Here is a 22,794-nt window from a genome sequence, read left to right as displayed (position 1 = left end):
GGGGACAAGTAATGTTAAAAAGATAAGCCTTAAGCCTTTGTGCCTGAACGTGTGGAGCATTCGCAATAAAGTGGATGAATTAATCGTGCAATTAGATGTTAACAGGTATGAAATAGTCGGGATTACGGAGACATGGCTGCAAGGTAACCAGGGATGGGAAATGAACATCCAGGGGTATTCAGTATTTAGGAAGGACAGACAAAAAGCAAAAGGTGATGGAGTTGCATTGCTGGTTAAAGAGGAAATTAACGCAGTAGTGAGGAAAGATATTAGCTCTGACGATGTGGAATCTGTATGGGTAGAGCTGACAAACACTAAGGGGCAAAAAACGTTAGTGGGGGTTGTGTATAGACCCCCAAACTGTAGTGGTGATGTTGGGAATGGCATGAAACAGGAAATTAGAGATGCATGCGATAAAGGAACATCTGTAATTATGGGTGATTTTAATCTACATATAGATTAGGCAAATCAAATTGGTCAGAATACTGTGGAGGAGGAATTCTTGGAGTGTACATGGGATGGTTTTCTGGACCAATACGTTGAGGAACCAACTAGAGAACAGGCCATCCTAGACTGAGTATTGTGTAATGAGAGAGGAATAATTGACAGTCTAGTGGTGCGAGACCCCTTGGGGAGGAGTGACCATAACATGATAGAATTCTTCATCAAGATGGAGAGTGACGTAGTTGATTCTGAGACTAGGGTCCTGAATCTTCGTAAAGGAAACTACGAAGATATGAGGCGCGAGTTGGCCACGAAGGAGTAGGAAACGTTACTTAAAGGTATGACGGTGGATAGACAATGGCAAACATTGAAAGAGCGCATGGATGAACTGCAACAATTGTTTATCCCTGTCTGGCGCAAAATTAAAACGGGAAAGGTAGCCAAACCATGGCTTACAAGGGAAATTAGAGATAGCATTTGATCCAAGGAAGAGGCGTATAAATTTGCCAGGAAAATCAACAGACCTGAGGATTGGGAGCAGTTTAGAATTCAGCAAAGGAGGACCAAGGGATTGATTAAGAAGGGGAAAATAGAGTACGAGAGCAAGCTTGCAGGGAACATAAAAACTGACGGTAAAAGTTTCTCTAGGTATAAGAAGAGAAAAAGATTGGTGAAGACAAATGTAGATCCCTTACAGTCAGAAACAGGGGAATTTATTATGGGGAATAAAGAAATGGCTGACCAACTAAATGCATACTTTGGTTCTGTCTTCACAAAGGAGGACACAAATATCATACCAGAAATGTTGGGGAACACAGGGCTTAGTGAGAGAGAGGAACTGAAGGAAATCAGTATTAGTAGAGAAATGGTGTTGGGGAAATTGATGGGATTGAAGGCTGGTAAATCCCCAGGGCCTGATGGTATGCATCCCAGAGTACTAAAGGAAGTTGCCCTAGAAATAGTGGATGCATTGGTGGTCATCTTCCAAGATTCTATAGACTCTGGAACAGTTCCTACAGATTGGAGGGTAGCTAATGTAACCCCACTATTTGAAAAAGGAGGTAGAGAGAATGCAGGAAACAATAGACCAGTCAGACTGACATCAGTAGTGGGGAAAATTCTAGAGTCCATTATCAAAGATTTTATAGCACAGCACTTAGAGAACAGTGGTAGAATTGGGCAGAGTCAGCATGGATTTACGAAAGGGAAATCATGCTTGACAAATCTATTATAATTCTTCGAGGATGTAACTAGTAGAGTTGATGAGGGGGAGCCAGTGGATGTGGTTTATTTGGACTTTCAGAAGGCTTTCAACTAAGTCCCACATAAGAGATTAGCATGTAAAATTAAAGCACATGGGATTTGGGGTCGTGTATTGCGATGGATAGAAAATTGATTGGCAGACAGCAAACAAAGAGTAGGGATAAATGGGTCTTTTTCCGAAGGGCAGGCAGTGACTAGTGGGGTACCACAGGGATCGGTGCTAGGACCCCAGCTATTCACAATATATATTAATGATTTAGATGAGGGAACTAAATGTAATATCTTCAAATTTGCAGATGACACAAAACTGGTTGGGAGGGTGTGTTGTGAGGAGGATGCAGAGAGGCTTCAGGGTCATTTGGACAAGTTGAGTGAGTGGGCTAATGCATGGCAGATGCAGTATAATGTGGATAAATGTGAGGTTATCCACTTTGGTTGCAAAAACAGGAAGGCAGATTATTATCTGAACGGCTATAAACTGAGAGGGGAATATGCAACGAGACCTGGGTGTTCTCGTACACCAGTCGCTGAAGGTAAGCATGTAGGTGCAACAGGCGCTGAAAAAGGCAAATGGTATGTTGGCCTTCATAGCGAGAGGATTCGAGTACAGGAGCAGGGATGTCTTGCTGCAATTATACAGGGCCTTGGTGAAGCCACACCTGGAATATTGTGTGCAGTTTTGGTCTCCTTATCTGAGGAAGGATGTTCTTGTTATAAAGGGAGTGCAGCAAAGGTTTACCAGACTAATTCCTGGGATGACAGGACTGACGTATGAGGAGAGATTGAGTCGGTTAGGATTATATTCGCTGGAGTTCAGAAGAGTGAGGGAGGATCTCATAGAAACCTATAAAATTCTAACAGGACTTGACAGGATAGATGCAGGAAAGATGTTCCCGGTGGTGGGTGAGTCCAGAACCAGGGGTCATAGTCTAAGGATACGGGGTAAACCATTCAGGACTGAGGTGAGGAGAAATGTCTTCACCCAGAGAGTGGTGAACCTGTGGAATTCGCTACCACAGAAAGCAGTTGAGGTCAAAACACTGTATGTTTTCAAGAAGGAGTTAGATATAGCTCTTGGGGTGAAAGGGATCAAAGGATATGGGGGGAAAGCGGGAACAAGCTACTGAGTTGGATGATCAGCCATGATCATAATGAATGGTGGAGCAGGCTCGAAGGGCCGAATGGCCTACTCCTGCTCCTAATTTCTATGTTTCTATGTTACAACCTGACGTGCATTACCTCAGTGTCAGGGACCCTTCCCTCAGCCTCCTGCTGCCTGACAGCTGATATTCCACCCATGCTCGCTGCCAACTCCTGCTGGATTTGGAGGGGAAACTGACTGAAGCTATAGAATCATAAAACACAATGGAGCCATTCGGCCCATCGTCTGTGTGCCAACTCTTTGAAAGAGTTATGCAAATACTCAGCCTGCTGCATCAATGTAATATTTTCCAATTTCCCTTGCTCCCTGAATGAGATTGAAGGTTTACAGATGATTGCTGCAGAATCTGGGCAGCGTGTGAGGTAAGTTCACTGGGGAGTGAGTTTGACCCTGTCCAACACTTGCTCCTTGAAGAATCCTCCAGCTGATACCACCCACTCTACACTCTGAACTCTGTGTATTGACCTGAACCCATTTTATTGAGAGCCCCTGGGTGACATTTGAACTGCAGCAACTTCAAAGCCTTCAGAAGAGATCACGATGACTCTGCTACACTGACTGGTTCTGGGCAGTTACAGATCCCGTTACCCACCCCTGAACCCCCTAACGCCCCTTTCAACCATGAGTGCCTCCTCGAAGGCAAATTATCGAAAGGAAGTCTTGCATTTGTATCACGCCTTTCACAACCTCAGAACGTTCCGAAGTGCTTTATAACAATTAAGTACTTTTTGAAGTATAGACACTGTTGCCATGTAGGAAACACTGCAGCCAATTTGTGCACAGCAAGATCCCACAACCAGCAATCTGATAATGACCAGATAATCTGTTTTTAGTGATGCTGGTTAAGAAAACTACTGGCCACAACCCCTGGGGGGGCGCTCTCGTGCTCTTTTTCCAAAAGTGACCATGGGATATTTTTGCATCCAACAGAGAGGGCAGATAGGACCTCAGCTTAACATCTCCTCTGAAGGACGGTACTTCTGGCATGTAATGCTCCCTCTGTGCTGTCCCTTGAACCATGCAGCACTCCCTCAGTATACATCCTCTGACAGTGCAGCATTCCTTCAGCACAGACCCTCCAACAGTGCAGCACTCCCTCAGCACAGACCCTCCAACAGTGCAGCATTCCCTCAGCACAGATCCTCCAACAGTGCAGCATTCCCTCAGCACAGACCCTCCAACAGTGCAGCACTCCCTCAGCACAGACCCTCCGACAGTGCAGCACTCCCTCAGTGTTGACACTCTGACAGTGCAGCACTCCCTCAGTATTGACACTCTGACAGTGCAGCACTCCCTCAGCACAGACCCTCCAACAGTGCAGCATTCCCTCAGCACAGACCCTCCAACAGTGCAGCATTCCCTCAGCACAGACCCTCCAACAGTGCAGCATTCCCTCAGCACAGACCCTCCAACAGTGCAGCATTCCCTCAGCACAGAACCTCCCACAGTGCAGCATTCCCTCAGCACAGACCCTCCAACAGTGCAGCATTCCCTCAGCACAGATCCTCCGACAGTGCAGCACTCCCTCAGCACAGACCCTCCGACAGTGCAGCACTCCCTCAGTGTTGACACTCTGACAGTGCAGCACTCCCTCAGTGTTGACACTCTGACAGTGCAGCACTCCCTCAGTATTGACACTCTGACAGTGCAGCACTCCCTCAGGGCGGCGCAGTGGTTTGCACCGCAGCCTCACAGCTCCAGCGACCCGGGTTCAATTCTGGGTACTGCCTGTGTGGAGTTTGCAAGTTCTCCCTGTGTCTGTGTGGGTTTCCTCCCACATGCCAAAGACTTGCAGGTTGATAGGTTAATTGACCATTATAAATTGCCCCTAGTATAGGTAGGTGGTAGGGAAATATAGGGACAGGTGGGGATGTGGTAGGAATATGGAATTAGTGTAGGATTAGTATAAATGGGTGGTTGATGGTCGGCACAGACTCGGTGGGCCGAAGGGCCTGTTTCAGTGCTGTATCTCTAAATAAAAAAAATAAATAAATACTGACCAGAAGAACATAATAAACAGGAGCAGGAGTAGACCATTCGGCCCCTCAAGCCTGCCTGCTATTCAATAAGATCATGGCTGATCTGCCCCAGAGCTCAACTCCTCTTTCGTGCCAGCTTCTCATAACCCTGAACTCCCCAATATTTCAAAAATCTATCTACCTCCTCTTTAAATACTTTCAGTGATCTAGTCTCCACAACTCTCTGGGGTAGAGAATTGCAGACATTCAATACCCTCTGAGGGAAGAAATTCCTTCGTTTCTCAGTTTTAAATGAGTGTCCCCTTATTCTGTAACTATGTCCCCTAGTTCGAGATTCCCCCATTGGTGGGAACATCATCTCAACATCTACCCTGTCAAGCCCTTTCAGAATTTTGTACGTTTCAATAAGATCACCCCTCATTCTTCTAAACTCTAATGAATAAAGACCTAACCTGTTTAGCCGTTCTTAATAAGTCAACCCCTTCATCCCAGGAATCAGCCTAGTGAATCTCTTTTGAACTGCCTCCAATGCCAATATATCCTTTCTTAAATACAGGGACCAAAACTGTACACAGTACTCCAGGTATGGCCTCACCAACACCCTGTACAGTTGGAACAAGACTTCCCTATTTTTAAACTCCAACCCCCGAGCAATAAAGGCCAACATTCTATTTCCCTTCTTAATTACTTGCTGCACCTGCATGCTAACTTTTTGTGTTTCATGCACAAGAACACCCAGATCCCTCTGTGCTGCACTTTTTTGGAGAGTCTCTCCATTTAAATAATAGTCTGCCTTTTGATTCTTCCTACCAAAGTGCATGACCTCCCACATTCCTACATTAAATTCCATCTGCCAAGTTTTTACTCACTCACTCAACCTGTCTATATTGCAGATTCCTTATGTCCTCATCACAACATACCCTCCCACCTATTTTTGTATCATCAGCAAATGTGGATATATTACACTGTGCCCTCTCCTCCAAGTCATTAACACAGATCGTAAATAATTAAGGCCCTAGGACAGACCTCCGACTGTGCAGCATTCCCTCAGCACAGATCCTCCAACTGTGCAGCACTCCCTCAGTACTGACCCTCCGAACGCGCAGCGCTCCCTCAGTACTGACCCTCCGACAGTGCAGCGCTCCCTCAGTACTGACCCTCCAACAGTGCAGCACTCCCTCACTACTGCCCCTCTGACAGTGCAGCTCTCCCTCACTACTGCCCCTCCAACTGTGCAGCACTCCCTGAGTACTGACTCTCCAACAGTGCAGCGCTCCCTCAGTACTGACCCTCCGACAGTGCAGCGCTCCCTCAGTACTGACCCTCCAACAGTGCAGCACTCCCTCACTACTGCTCCTCTGACAGTGCAGCTCTCCCTCAGTACTGCACTGGGCGTGCTCGCCTGGAATATGGGCCCTGGTCTCTGGAGTGTGACTTGAACCAATCAATGTTAATATTGACAGCTGTCGCTGAAGGTTGGGGCAAAGCGTGAAGTTGTAAACCTGACCTACCTGAAGCAGTAGGCAGTGTCCAGGGCCCGTTTCTTTCTGTGGCTCTGCTGTTGGTCATCCAGCCGGTGTGGGGGCAGCACCATGAGAATGAGGTGGGGGTTAGTGGGTCCCATATGCACCAGCTTCTGTTCCTTGCGTTTCTGGAGTCTGCCCAGATCTCCCCTCTCTGATATTTCGTAGTCATCAATTCCTTCAGAGGAGAAAAAGAAATTGCTGGTTAATTACAGAATCGTACAGCACAGGAGGAGGCTATTCTGCCCATTCAGCCTGTACTGGCTCTTTGATAGAGCTATCCAACTAGTCCCACAACCCAGCTTTCTCCCCATAACCCTGCAAATTACCCCCTTCTAGTAAAACGTCCTCTGGAATCTGATTCCTTTCAGGTGGTGAATTCCTGATCTTAACAAACCTCTGTGTGAGACCTCATTTCCCCCTAGTTTTCTCGCCAATTATTTTTAATCGATGTGGTTTCTGACCCATTAGCAGAGGAAGCAGGTTCTCCCTACTTTCTCTATCAAACTCTTTATACTTTGAATACCTCGATTGCAGAGTCGTTTATGGTGCAGAAGGAGGCCATTCGGTCCATCGAGTCATGCTGGCTCTGCCATTCCCCCACTCGATCCCTGTATTCCTGCAAGTTTATTTCCACCAAGTGCTCATCCAATTTCCTTTTGAATTCATTGATTGTCTCCGCTTCCATCACCCTTACAGACAGCGAGTTCCAGGTCATTACCACTCACTGCGTAGAAATGTGATTCCTCATAGTCCCCCCTACATCTCTTGCCCAAAACCTTAAACCCATGTCCCCTAGTCCTTGTGCCATCAGTTCATGGGAACAGTTATTCCTTGTCTAATTTATCTCAGCCTGTCATAATCTTGTACACTTCTATTAAAACTCCCTTCAATCTCCTTTGCTCTAAGGAGAACAATCCCAGCTTTTCCAAGCTAACCTTGTAACTAAAATCCCCCATCCCTGGAACCATTCTGATAAATCTCCTCTGCATCCTCTCAAGGACCCTCACATCCTTCCTGAAGTGTGGTGACCAGAACTGGACACAATACTCCAGTTGGGGCCTAACCAGAGCCTTATAAAGGTACAGCATAACTTCCCTGCTTTTGTACTCAATGCCTCTATTTATGAAGCTCAAGATCCCAAATGCTTGACTAACCACTCTCAATATGTCCTGACACCTTCAAAGATCGATGCCCATGCACCCTGAGGAACACTGGAACATATGAGCAGGAGTAGGCCATTCAGCCCATCGAGCCTGCTCCGCCATTCAGTACGATCATGGCTGATCATCCACTTCAATGCCTTTTTCCCACACTATCCCCACATCCGGGGTAGATGGGAATGTGGAATTCGAAACACACACAGATCAGCCATGGTCTGATTGAATGGCGGAGCAGGCTCGAGGGGCTGAATGGCCTACTTCTGCTCCTAACTTATATGTTTGTTTGTATCCCTTTAGGTCATTTGTATTTAGAAATCTGTCAAACTCTGCTTTAAACATACTCAATGACTGAGCTTCCACAGCCCTCTGGGGTAGAGAATTCCAAAGATTCACAACCCTCTGAGTAAAGAAATTTCTCCTCATCTCGGTCCTAAGTGGCTTCCCCCTTAGTTTGAAATTGTGTCCCCTGGTTTTAGACTCCCCAACTAGGGGAAACATCTTAGCTGCATCTACCCTGTCTATCCCTTTAAGTATTTTGTAGGTTTCAATGAGATCATCTCTCATTCTTCGAAACTCTAGAGAATACAGGCCCAGTTTCCCCAATCTCTCTTCATAGATCAGTCCCACCATCCCAGGAACAAGTCTGACAAACCTTCATTGCACTCCCTCTATGGCAATAATATCCTTCCTAAGGTCAGGGGACCAAAACTGCACACAGTACTCCAGGTGCAGTCTAACCAAGGTTCTATACAATTGAAGCAAGACTTCACTACTCCTGTACTCAAATCCTCTTGCGATAAAGGCTAACATACCATTAGCCTTCGTAATTGCTTGCTACACCAGCATGTTAGCTTTCAGTGACTTATTGACGAGGACACCCAGGTCCCTTTGTACATCTACACTAGATCTACCACTGCTTCCTTCTTCATCAGGTGAGAAACACACTGAGTAAGGAAATTCTCCTGTACCTATTTTAGGAATTCACCACTCACCTTACCCTTCAATCTGTTTTCTTAGAGAGAGAGAGAGCGAGAGCGAGAGAGCGAGAGCAAGAGCGGAGAGAGAGATACAGCACTGCAACAGGCCCTTCGGCCCACCGAGTCTGTGCCGACCATCAACCACCCATTTATACTAATCCTACATTAATCCCATATTCCCTACCACATTCCCACCTTCCCTCAATTCTCCTACCGCCTACCTATACTAGGGGAAAGTTACAATGGCCAATTTACCTATCAAACTGCAAGTCTTTGGCTGTGGGAGGAAACCGGAGCACTCAGCGAAAACCCACGGCCGGAAACTCTTCCTGTCTATATTCGGGTAATTGAAGTCCCGTGCTATTACTGCTCTATTATATTTACATTTCTCTGAACTTTGCCTACAGATTTGCTCCTCTATTTCCCTCTCACTATTTGGGGACCATAATATGCACCCAGCAATATAAAGCTCCTCTCCTGTTCCTAAACTCTACCAAATAGATTCAGTCATTGAACCCTTGAGTATATCATCCCTCTGTAGAACTGTATTATCCATGATCAATACTGCCACACTCTCCTTCCCTATCCCTCCTGAATGCAGTGTAACCAGGAATGTTTAGTTCCCATTCCTTTTTTTTCCCCAAAATATACTATATTCATAAAAATCTGTAAAAAAATACATTACCAAACAGTTTCAAACAGCATCAAGTCAAAAATTACAAACAGTGCAAAGGAGGTCCGTTTGCTTCAATCCAATCATGAGTTGCCTCACAACTCTTCCATTTCACATTTGTCGTGCCAGATACATTTTTACATTATAAAGGAGACAAAATTTTCCCGATACAGCCCGAGGGGTTTCCCATGGATCCAGCCCCTCAGTTCAGCTTGGTGGGGGGACCTTACACTGTGGTCTTTCCCCATTGAGCCTTTGCTGCGGCTGCCCCAAGCTTTAGTGCGTCCCTCAGCACGTAGTCCTGGACCTTGGAATGTGCCAGTCTGCAACATTCGGTGGTGGACAACTCTTTGCGCTGGAAGACCAGCAAGTTTCGGGCAGATTAAAGGGCATCTTTCACCAAATTGATAGTCCTCCAGCAGCAGTTGATGTTTGTCTCGGTGTGCGTCCCTGGGAACAGCCCGTAGAGCAGACTCCTGTGTTACAGAGCTGCTTGGGATGAACCTCGACAAAAACCACTGCATCTCTTTCCACACCTGCTTTGCAAAGACACATTCCAGGAGGAGGTGGGCAACCGTCTCTTCCCCACCACAGTCACCGCGGGGGCATTGTGCGGAGGGGGCGAGACTTCAGGTGTGCATGAAGGATCTGACGGGGAGGGCCCTTCTCACCACCAGCCAAGCTACGTCTTGGTGCTTGTTTGAAAGTTCTGGTGATGAGGCATTCCCATGCATTCCTGCCCACGTTTGAGCCAGGTCTCTGTTACATCCACGATATCATAATCCCAAGTGGGAATTTGCACAACCTTAGTTGTAACACACCTCACAGTAAGACAGAGGCATTTAAAAAACCATGCTAGCTAGCTTTGCTTATTTCCTCCATCTAATTTCTGTCCTTTCTGCATTATTCTTTGCTCTGTTGTTGTTTAGTCCTCCTAGTTTTCTGTGCACCTTGTCTCTCTACTGCTAAATCCAGTGCCCCTCCCCTTGTCAAATCGGTTTAACCGCTTCTCCACAGCACTAGCTAATCTCCTCGTGAGGACATAGGCTCCAGTGCTGCTGAGATGCAACCTGTGCAGCTTGAACAGGTTTCTCCTGCCCTGGATCCAGTCCCAATAACCCAGGAATCAAAAGCCCTCCCTCCTCACCATCTCTCCAACCATGCACTCACCTGCACTATCTGTTTCTGTACTCACCAGCGCATGGCACTGGGAGTAATCCTGAGATTACCACCTTTGAAGTCCTGTTTGTTCATCTTTTTCCGAACTCCTGAGTGTAGGACTGCAAAACTTTTCTGACTGCTTCCAATATGAACCACAACCACCCATTTATACTAATCCTACATTGTTCCCCTTCCTTTTGCAGATTGCCCTCCAGCCACTCAGTTAATATATCACTTTATTGAGGCAGCGAGACAGGAAAAGGGTCAGGAGGCCAACTAATAAATCAACCCCACCTACCCACCTTATATCCATATCCCTCAATCCCACCTTCTCCCCATATCCCTCAATCCCACCTACCCAACCGCTCCCCATATCCCTCAACCCCACCTACCCACCTTCTCCCCATATCCCTCAACCCCACCTACCCACCTTCTCCCCATATCCCTCAACCCCACCTACCCACCTTCTCCCCATATCCCTCAACCCCACCTACCCACCTTCTCCCCATATCCCTCAACCCCACCTACCCACCATCTCCCCATATCCCTCAACCCCACCTACCCACTATCTCCCCATATCCCTCAACCCCACCTACCCACCTTCTCCCCATATCCCTCAACCCCACCTACCCACCATCTCCCCATATCCCTCAATCCCACCTACCCACCATCTCCCCATATCCCTCAATCCCACCTACCCACTATCTCCCCATATCCCTCAACCCCACCTACCCACCATCTCCCCATATCCCTCAATCCCACCTCCCCACCTTTTCCCCAAATTCCCTCAACCCCACCTACCCACCATCTCCCCATATCCCTCAATCCCACCTACCCACCATCTCCCCATATCCCTCAATCCCACCTACCCACCATCTCCCCATATCCCTCAATCCCACCTTCTCCCCATATCCCTCAACCCCACCTACCCACCATCTCCCCATATCCCTCAATCCCACCTACGCAACATCTCCCCATATCCCTCAACCCCACCTACCCACCATCTCCCCATATCCCTCAATCCCACCTTCTCCCCATATCCCTCAATCCCACCTACCCACCTTCTCCCCATATCCCTCAACCCCACCTACCCACCTTCTCCCCATATCCCTCAACCCCAGCTACCCACCATCTCCCCATATCCCTCAATCCCACCTACCCAACCGCTCCCCATATCCCTCAATCCCACCTTCTCCCCATATCCCTCAACCCCACCTACCCACTATCTCCCCATATCCCTCAATCCCACCTACCCACCTTCCCCCCATATCCCTCAACCCCACCTACGCAACATCTTCCCATATCCTTTAACCCCACCTACACAACTTCTCCCTAGATCCCTCAATCCCACTTACCCACCATCTCCCCATAATCCCTGAATCCCACCTACCCACCTTCCCCCCCATATCCCTCAATCCCACCTACCCACCATCTCCCCATAATCCCTGAATCCCACCTACCCACCTTCCCCCCATATCCCTCAATCCCACCTACCCACCATCTCCCCATATCCCTCAATCCCACCTACCCACCATCTCCCCATAATCCCTGAATCCCACCTACCCACCTTCCCCCCATATCCCTCAATCCCACCTACCCACCATCTCCCCATATCCCTCAATCCCACTTACCCACCATCTCCCCATAATCCCTGAATCCCACCTACCCACCTTCCCCCCATATCCCTCAATCCCACCTACCCACCATCTCCCCATATCCCTCAATCCCACTTACCCACCATCTCCCCATAATCCCTGAATCCCACCTACCCACCTTCTCCCCATATCCCTCAATCCCACCTACCCACCATCTCCCCATATCCCTCAATCCCACCTACCCACCATCTCCCCATAATCCCTGAATCCCACCTACCCACCTTCTCCCCATATCCCTCAACCCCACCTACCCACCTTCTCCCCATATCCCTCAATCCCACCTACCCACCTTCTCCCCATATCCCTCAATCCCACCTACCCACCTTCCCCCCATATCCCTCAATCCCACCTACCCACCATCTCCCCATAATCCCTGAATCCCACCTACCCACCTTCTCCCCATATCCCTCAATCCCACCTACCCACCATCTCCCCATATCCCTCAATCCCACCTACCCACCTTCCCCCCATATCCCTCAATCCCACCTACCCACCATCTCCCCATAATCCCTGAATCCCACCTACCCACCTTCCCCCCATATCCCTCAACCCCAACTACCCACCTTCCCCCCATATCCCTCAATCCCACCTACCCACCATCTCCCCATATCCCTCAATCCCACCTACCCACCTTCCCCCCATATCCCTCAATCCCACCTACCCACCATCTCCCCATATCCCGACATCCCAACTACCCACCTTCCCCCCATATCCCTCAATCCCACCTACCCACCATCTCCCCATATCCCTCAATCCCACCTACCCACCTTCCCCCCATATCCCTCAATCCCACCTACCCACCATCTCCCCATAATCCCTGAATCCCACCTACCCACCTTCTCCCCATATCCCTCAACCCCAACTACCCACCTTCCCCCATATCCCTCAATCCCACCTACCCACCATCTCCCCATAATCCCTGAATCCCACCTACCCACCTTCTCCCCATATCCCTCAACCCCACCTACCCACCATCTCCCCATATCCCGACATCCCAACTACCCACCTTTTCCCCATATCCCTCAACCCCACCTACCCAACTTCTCCCCATATCCCTCAATCCCACCTGCCCACTGTCTCCCCATATCCCTCAACCCCACCTACCCACCATCTCCCCATATCCCTCAACCCCACCTACCCACCATCTCCCCATATCCCTCAACCCCACCTACCCACCTTCTCCCCATATCCCTCAACCCCACCTACCCACCATCTCCCCATATCCCTCAACCCCACCTGCCCACCTTCTCCCCATATCCCTCAACCCCACCTACCCACCTTCTCCCCATATCCCTCAATCCCACCTACCCATCTGCTCTTCATATCCCTCTCACCAATTCCCTCAATTCCTGTATAGCTGAATGACAAGAAAGTGACAGGAGATGAAAGGGAGGAGAGGCAACTTGAGAAAGGGAATAGGGTGGGGGGGGGGGGCGTGGGGAGGGAATAGGGTGAGACAGAAGGAGTAACGAAAATCTGTAAACTCCTACCTTTAAACTTGACGTCGAGAACCTCATGTTCATTGGAGATGACGCCATTGGCATGGAAGGTATGACAGGGACAGTGCACGCTGATCTCCAGACCGAGATTTGTGTCTGTAACAAACAGATTGGTGAGGGTGCAACACAGACTGAACAAGGATGGAACATAAAGCAACACAGACTAAACACAAGCCAGGAAAGATCAAACACAATCCAAAACACACGCCCAACATAATCCAACACAGACTGAACATAATCCAACACAAACCCCAGAGAGTGGTGTTGGCACACCCACAGTGCTGTTACGGAGGGAGTTCCAGGATTTTGACTTTTTAAAAATTCTTTCTTGGGGTATGGGCATCGCTGGCGAGCCCAGCATTTGTTGCCCATCCCTAATCACCCTTAACAAATGAGTAGCTTGCTAGGCCATTTCAGAGGGCAGTTAACCATTGCTGTGGGTCTGGAGTCACATGTAGGCCAGACCAGGTAAAGACGGCAGATTTCCTTCCCGAAAGGACATTAGTGAACGAGATGGGTTTTTACAACAATCGATGATAATTTCATGGCACCATTACTGAGACTAGCTTTCAATTCCAGATTTTAATTAATTAATTAACTGAATTTAAATTCCAGCAGCTGCCTTGGTGGGATTTGAACCTGTGACCCAGAGCATTAGCACAGGCCTCTGGATTACTAGTTCAGTGATATTACCACTATATCACCATGTCCCCCAGTGACAGTGAAGGAACGGCGATATAGTTCCAAGTCAGGATGGTGTGTGACTTGGAGGGGAACTTGCAGGTGGTGATGTTCCCATGCATCTGCTGCCCTTGTCCTTCTAGTTGGTGGAGGTCGCGGGTTTGGAAGGTGCTGTCGAAGGAGCCTTGGTGCTTTGCTGCAGTGCATCTTGTAGATGGTACACACTGTTGCCACTGTGCGTCAGTAGCGGAGGGAGTGAATGTTTGTAGATGGGGTGCCAATCAAGCGGGCTGCTTTGTCCTGGATGGTGTCGAGCTTCTTGAGTGTTGTTGGAGCTGCACCCATCCAGGCAGGTGGAGAGTATTCCATCACACTCCTGACTTGTGCCTTGTAGATGGTGGATAGGCTTTGGGGAGTCAGGAGGTGAGTTACTTTTGTAGCAACCTGAGCGACCAAGCAGCCTTTGTGAAGGACAGCACTGCTTGCTCTGAAATTGCAGAGAGGCTTAGAAAAGGTGGCCTAAACAAACGCTCGTCTCCCTACCACCCAATTGGCTTGCCGTGGTCAACGGGCATCTCAATGCAGTCAAACTACGACAGAGAAGGAAATGCGAATTCCTAACCCTTTGGTGACAACAGCTGCCCCCAACGACGCTCAGCCCTGGTGACCCATGAACTAGCCAGACTAGACATTGATATAGCAGCCCTGTGTGAGGTCCGCGTCTCAGAGCAAGGCAGCCTAACAGAACACACAGGCTACACCCTCTATTGGTCAGGTAGACCTCAAGGTGAACAATACCTCTTTGGTGTCAGCTTCATGGTGAAGAAGACTTTCAAGCCTGCCAATCCGAACGCATCATGTCCCTGCGCCTGCCCCTCCAAGACCAGCAGCATACAACCTTCATCAATGTTTAGGCTCCAACCCTTGAAGGCTAACCCAGCTGACAAAGATAAGTTCTACACAGATCTCCATGAACTCATCCACAATGCCCCTCCCAAGGACAAAATTGTCATCCTTGGTGATTTCAAGGCCACAGTAGGCAGTGACAGCCTGGCATGGAAGGGAGTGCTCGGAAAGCATGGAGTTGGAAACTGTAATGAAAACAGATGTTTACTGTTGGAACTCTGAGCAGAAAAGCAGTTGTCCAAAACCAACACATTCTTTCAACAAAAAGATCGCTTCACGACCACATGGATGCATTCCCGCTCTAAACACTGGCACCTGATGGATTATATCTTGGTGCGTCAGTGTGACCTAAAGGACATCCTGCACATTAGAGTCATGTCCAGTGCTGACTGTCATACAGACCACTGGCTCGTTCGTTCAAAGCTGAACTTCCACTTCAAGCTTAAGCCCAAGAACAGGCCGAGAGACAACCCAAAGAAATTGAGTCAGGAACCTTCAAACCTCATCTTGCAGAGATAGATACCAAGTAACCTGACTGACGAGACTGGAACATCCTGATCTCACTGCTGATTCCACTGCAGAAGAACTCTGCGAACACAAAGTTGCAGTACTGGATACTTCCAATGAGGTCATTGGACCCAGCACCAAAAAGAATAGGGACCGGTTTGACAAAAATGACAAGAAAATTCAAGTTCTGCTAAAAATAAAAGGTCAGCTCATCAGGCTCACCTGGTTCAGCCAGCCAGCCAAGAGAAAAAGACAGCCTACCGTCAAGCACGCAGCACCCTTCAATGTAAACTGAGGAACATCCAAAATGACTGGTGGATTGCACTTGCAGAATAAACTCAACTGTACATTGATACTGGCAACATAAGAAGTTTCTATGAAGCACTAATATCTGTATTTGGACCAGCATATCAAACCCAAAACCCCGAGGAGCACCGATGGCAAGACCCTACACACCAACAAGGAGTCAGTCCTGGATTGCTGGTCAGAGCACTTTGAAACTCTCTTCAGCACCAAGTGCACAGTGCATGATACTGACATCAATTGCATCCAACAACAGCCTGTCAAAGAAGAACTGGATGAGAGCCCAACTCTGAAGGAAACTGTGACCGCCAACCAGATGAAGAACAACAAAGCTCGGAGCCGATGGAATTCCACCCGAAGCCTTGAAGCATAGTGGCCCTGCCCTATACACCAAGCTCCATGAGTTTTTCACGGCCTGCTGGGAACAGGGCAGGATTCCACGGGATATTCGTGATGCCGTTATCATCATCTTGTACACAAGCAAAAGTGAAAAATCAGACTGCTCCAACTACTGTGGGATCACCCTCCTTTCTATTGCTGGGAAGATCCTGACTAGAATACTCCTGAACAGGCTTGTGTCTACCATTGCGGAAGAAAGCCTCCCAGAGAGCCAGTGTGGTTTCAGATCAAACAAAAGCATCACAGACATGGTATTTGCAGTAGGCAATTACAAGAAAAGTGTTGTGAGAAAAACAAAGGCCTGTACATCACTACAGACCTCACCAAGACATCTGACACTGTGAACAGAGATGGACTTTGGAAAATCCTTGAAAAACTTGGATGCCAGCCCAGGTTCCTGGCCATGGTGAAGCAGTTTCATGAAAATCAGTACGGACAAGTCAAGCAAAACAGCAACGTCTCAAGTCCCTTCCGTATCTCCAATGGCGTGAGGCAGGGATGTGTGCTGGCCCCGACTCTATTCACCATCTTTTTCAGCATGATGCTGCAGCAGGCAACGGAAAACCTTAAGGAGGGAGTTTAAGTACGCTTCCGGACTGAGGGAGGCCTTTTCAACCTCAGGATTCTTCAGGCCCACACAAAGACACAAGAAAAACTCTTCCATGAACTTCTTTTCGCCGATGACTGTGCTCTCCTGGCCCACAGTCAGTCAGACCTGCAACGTATAACAACACATTTTTCTGAGGCAGCACAACTTTTCTGACTAAAAATCAGTTTAAAGAAAGCTGAAGTCCTGCATCAGCCTGCACCCCAAGAATAATATAGACCACCAAGCATTGTCATTGAGGGAACCGAGCTGAATGCCGTCAAGCAATTTACTTATTTGAGGAGTGTCATCTCATTTGATGCCACCATAGACAAGGAAGTGGACAATAGGCTCTCAAAAGCAAACAGTACATTCGGCAGACTCTACAAACGTGTGTGCCTCAGAGCACAGACCAAACTCAAAGTGTACAAAGCCATAGTCCTCACCACCCTTCTATATGGTGCTGAGTCATGGGTCCTATACTGCTGTCATGTACGCCTTCTAGAGCGCTTCCACCAGCGCTGGCTCCGCAGCATCCTCAAGATCCGCTGGCAGGACCGCATTACAAACATTGACGTCCTGGAAACAGCCAACATCACCAGCATCGAGGCCATCCTCCGGCAAAGCCAACTGCATTGGGCGGGTGGAAGGTTATCGGGGGTAAGTGGAAATGTGGAGTAATCAGTTCAGCCATGAACTTATTGAATGGCGGAGCAGGCCCGAGGGGTCGAGTGGCCTAGTCCTGCTCCTAATTTGTATGTTCGTATGTCACATTGCCTGGATGGACGACAGTCGCCTGCCCAAGATGGTGTTGTATGGAGAGCTGACCACAGGTAAAAGGAACAGAGGGGCCCCATGCAAACGTTTCAAGGACTCCCTGAAGAAGTCCCTCTCTGTGTGCCACATTGACCATCGCCAGTAGGAAACACAGGCCATAGATCATGATGCCTGGAGATGCTACATCAGGAGGACTACAGATACGTTTGAGACTGAGTGAAGAACCAGCATGAAAGAGAAAAGGAGAAGGAAAGATCCAATTGCCCCAGCAACGACTAGACCTTCACTTGTACCCACTGTGGGTGAATCTGCCAGTCCCAGATAGGCCTGACTATCAACCAGCGGGCCTGCAACCGATGACTACAACCTTCCTAAATCTTCATCTACAAAGAAGTGCCAAGAATGCCATTAAATACAAACTAGGAGCTTGCTCCATCATTCAACAAGATCATGGCTGATCTGATTGTCATGGGGAGATGGTTCAACTCTCACTTGTTGGAGATGGTCATTGCTTGGTACTTATGTGGTGCAAATGTTACTTGCCATTTATCAGCCCAAACCTGGATGTTGTCCAGGTCTTGCTGCTTGCAGGCACAGACTGCTTCCTTAACTGAGGAGTTGCGGATGGCACTGAACGCTCTACGATCACCTGTGAATCAATTGTATGAGGGCTCCTTGATGACAAACTCGGTCAAATGCTGTCTGATGTCACTCTCACCTCACCACTGGAGTTCAGCTCTTTTGTCCATGTTTGGACCAAAGCTGTAATGAGGTCTGGACTGGCCCTGCTGAAACCCAAACTGAGCATCTGTGAGAAAGTTATTGCTGAGTAAGTGCTGCTTGATAGCACTGTTGACAACACCTTCCATCAGTTTGCTGATGATTGACAGCAGACTGCTGGGGCTGTAATTGTCCTGCTTTTTGTGGACAGGAGATACCTGGAACATTTTATGTTTTGTCACTGGATGCCAGTGTTGTAGCTGTACTGGAACAGCTTGTCTAGAGGTGTGACTAGTTCTCGTGCACAGGTCTTCATCATTACAGCAGGATGTTCTCGGAGCCCAGAGCATTTACTGTATCCAGTGCACTCAGCCATTTCTTGATATCACATATCCTACACATGTTCAACACAATCCAACACAGATGCAACACAAACTCAACACGATCCAACACAGACCCAACACAATCACAACACAATTAAACAGAGACCCAATATAAACCAGCACTGATCCAACACAATCAACACAGGTCCAACACAATCCAAAAACACAGACACACATAACCTAACACAGGTCGAACACAATCCAACACAGACCCAACACAATCCAGTGCAGATCAAACACAATCCAACACAGATCCAATGCAGACCCAACACAGGTTCAATACCTCTGCTCAGTTCGAAAACATGACCCCGAGCATCCAGTTGCTTGCCATTTCAACACTCCCCCCTGCTCTCATGCTCACATTTCTGTCCTGCGTTTGCTGCAGTGTTCCAATGAACATCAACGCAAGCTCGAGGAACAGCATCTCATTTACCGATTAGGCACACTACAGCCTGCCGGACTGAACATGGAGGTCAATCATTTCAGAGCATGATGGGCCCCCCTCCCACCCACTTTTTTTTAGTTTTACCTTTTTTTAGGTTTAATTTGTACCTTTTATTTTTATTTCATTTTATTTTAGTTTATTTCATCATTCCACCTTTTTTTTACCATGTGCCTTCCCACTTTTTTTTAAGTTTTGCTTTTGGCTATTCTGTCATTAAATACCCTCTCTACACTCACGCTTTGTATTTCACCACACCATTAACACACTCTTTGCCTTTACCTTTGCCCCATGACCTTCTTGTCAGTTATTCTCTGTGACCCTCTGTCCTATCAACACCTTCCCATTTGTTCTCTTTTGCCCCACCCCCGCTTTACTTGCTTAAAACGTTTTACATTTCTAACCTTTGCCAGTTCTGATGAAAGGTCACTGACCTGAAAAATTAACTCTGTTTCTCTCTCCACAGATACTGCCAGACCTCCCGAGTATTTCCAGCACTTTTTAGTTTTATTACAGGTTCAACATAATTGACAACACAGGTTCAACACAAAGCAACACAGACCCAAAACTACCAACAACACAGACCCAATATAATCCAAGAAACCCAACACAATCCAACAGAGACCCAACATAATTTGACACAGACCCAACACAATCCAACACAGGTCCAACAGAATCCAACAGAGACCCAACAGAATCCAACAGAGACCCAAAAGCATCCAACACAGATCCAACACAATCCAACACAGGTCCAACACAGACCCAACATAATCCAACACAGACCCAACATAATCCAACACAGATCCAACACAATCCAACACAGACCCAACATAATCCAACACAATCCAACACAGACCCAACATAATCCAACACAATCCAACACAAACCCAACATAATCCAACACAAACTCAACAAGATCCAGCACAGACCCAACACCATTCAATACAGACCCAATTTAACACAACAAAATCCAACACAGTCCAACACAAATGGTCAACAAATAAGTAGGGTAAAGGTTTCCGCTGGGTCTATGAGACATTGATTTATGTTTGATGTTTCAAAATGTTGATGTAAAACTCACCTCTGTTAATTAGCCATTCCTTCACACTCTCAGTGACATCAAACGAGACCCACTCACTGATGCCCTTAGTAAGGACCACTTTCCCTGCAACGTATCGCTGTTTGGCAATGTGATCGTCAGGCTTTAGAATCTGAAACAGGAAGAGTGAACACTGGCCGAGAGTTCTTTTGTCAGCATGCTCTGCCCCAAGTTCTCTGAAGCTTTCACCAGTTTCCTGCCCCACCCTGAATTCCTGTCCCCTCCATCTATTCCCTGGTCCCTCCCAACAGTTCCATTTTAATTTCCCTTCCCCAGTTTCCTGCCCTGCATTGCCAGGTTCCTGTACCTTTGCCGGTTTCCTGCACCCTTTGCCAGTTTTCTGGCCTCTTCCCAAGTTTTCTGCCTCCCCCCACAATTTTCTGAACCCCTCCCACAATTTTCCAGTTTCTACTCCCTCTCCATTCCTGGATCCCTCCCCCTAGTTTCCTGAGCTCATCTCCCAGTTTTGTGACACCATCTTCAATTTCCTGACCCCTCCTCCAGTTTCCTGATATCTCCACAAGTTTCTGGACTCCACCCCCACACGTTCCTGACCTTCCTCCTGGACGTGTTGTCTCTCGGTAGGCTTTGGCATTTTCACTGTCCTTTCCTCATCTGTCTGACTGGACTGGTTGGATTGCCTTGTTGCAAATATCAACATTGAGCCCAATGCTGTCTTCGCCCAACCATCACACATTTATTTTCCAGAAGGATCCGTTGCAGAGTGAACAGGAATGAAAACCCTGGTTAATTATCTCCTCCTGAGCAAGGATTATTTTTCTAAGGGATGAAATGAACTCTCACCCCAAAAATGAACATCGAGACAGAATTTATTCCTTTGAATCTTAGACAAGCCGAAAATAGACAAGTCCCACTGGGGTAGATGATTACAACAAAGAACAAAGAACAGTACAGCACAGGAACAGGCCATTCAGCCCTCCAAGCCTGCGCCGATCTTGATGCCTGCCTAAACTAACACCTTCTGCACTTCCGGGGCCCATATCCCTCTATTCCCATCCTATTCATGTATTTGTCAAGATGTCTCTTAAACGTTGCTATCGTATCTGCTTCCACCACCTCCCCTGGCAGCAAGTTCCAGGCACTCACCACCCTCTGTGTAAAAAACATGCCTCGCACATCCCCTCTAAACTTTGCCCCTCGCACCTTAAACCTATGTCCGCCAGTAACTGACTCTTCCACCCTGGGAAAAAGCTTCTGACTATCCACTCTGTCCATGCCGCTCATAACTTTGTATCATGTCGCCCCTCCACCTCCGTCGTTCCAGTGAAAACAATCTGAGTTTATCCAACCTCTCCTCATAGCTAATGCCCTCCAGACCAGGCAACATCCTGGTAAACCTCCTCTGTACCCTCTCCAAAGCCTCCATGTCCTTCTGGTAGTGTGGCGACCAGAATTGCACGCAATATTCTAAGTGTGGCCTAACTAAGGTTCTGTACAGCTGCAACATGACTTGCCAATTTTTATACTCTATGCCCTGACCGATGAAGGCAAGCATGCCGTATGCCTTCTTGACTACCTTATCCACCTGCTGCCACTTTCAGTGACCTGTGGACCTGTACGCCCAGATCTCTCTGCCTGTCAATACTCCTAAGGGTTCTGCCATTTACTGTATACTTCCCACCTGCATTAGACATTCCAAAATGCATTACCTCACATTTGTCCGGATTAAACTCCATCTGCCATTTCTCCGCCCAAGTCTCCAACCGATCTATATCCTGCTATATCCTCTGACAATCCTTATCATTATCCGCAACTCCACCAACCTTTGTGTTGTCCGCAAACTTACTAATCAGACCAGCTACATTTTCCTCCAAATCATTTATATATACTACAAACAGCAAAGGTCCCAGCACTGATCCCTGCGGAACACCACTAGTCACATCCCTCCATTCAGAAAAACACCCATCCACTGTTACCCTCTGTCTTCTATGACCTAGACAGTTCTGTATCCATCTTGCCAGCTCACCTCTGATCCTGTGTGACTTCACCTTTTGTACCAGTCTGCCATGCGGGACCTTGTTAAAGGCTTTACTAAAGTCCATATAGATAACATCCACTGCCCTTCCTTCATCAATCATCTTCGTCATTTCCTCAAAAAACTCAATCAAATTAGTGAGACACGACCTCCCCTTCACAAAACCATGCTGCCTCTCGCTAATAAGTTTGTTTGTTTCCAAATGGGAGTAAATCCTGTCCTGAATAATCCTCTCTAATAGTTTCCCTACCACTGATGTAAGGCTCACTGGCCTATAATTTCCCGGATTATCCTTGCCACCCTTCTTAAACAAAGGAACAACATTGGCTATTCTCCAGTCCTCTGGGACCTCACCTGTCGCCAATGAGGATGCAAAGATTTCTGTCAAGGCCCCAGCAATTTCTTCCCTTGCCACCCTCAGTATTCTAGGGTAGATCCCATCAGGCCCTGGGGACTTATCTACCTTAATGCTTTGCAAGACACCCAACACCTCCTC

General features: G+C 47.8%; 1 protein-coding gene across 1 annotated transcript in view; it reads right to left on the bottom strand.

The window, feature by feature from the left end:
- Positions 1 to 22,794, bottom strand: part of tgfb3 (transforming growth factor, beta 3) — a 516,259-nt gene that overhangs the window by 20,911 nt on the left and 472,554 nt on the right. The window contains exons 3-5 of the mRNA XM_068038446.1: positions 20,285 to 20,414; positions 13,491 to 13,595; positions 6,360 to 6,549 (exon numbers count right to left, since the gene is read on the bottom strand). Of these exons, the coding sequence (XP_067894547.1) occupies positions 6,360 to 6,549; positions 13,491 to 13,595; positions 20,285 to 20,414 (425 nt within the window). The remainder of the gene's footprint in view (positions 1 to 6,359; positions 6,550 to 13,490; positions 13,596 to 20,284; positions 20,415 to 22,794) is intronic.

This window comes from Heterodontus francisci, chromosome 9 (genome assembly GCF_036365525.1).
Source record: "Heterodontus francisci isolate sHetFra1 chromosome 9, sHetFra1.hap1, whole genome shotgun sequence".
Lineage (NCBI taxonomy): Eukaryota > Metazoa > Chordata > Chondrichthyes > Heterodontiformes > Heterodontidae > Heterodontus > Heterodontus francisci.
Note: the sequence above shows the minus strand (reverse complement) of the source record. Positions and strands in the feature narration are given on the sequence as shown.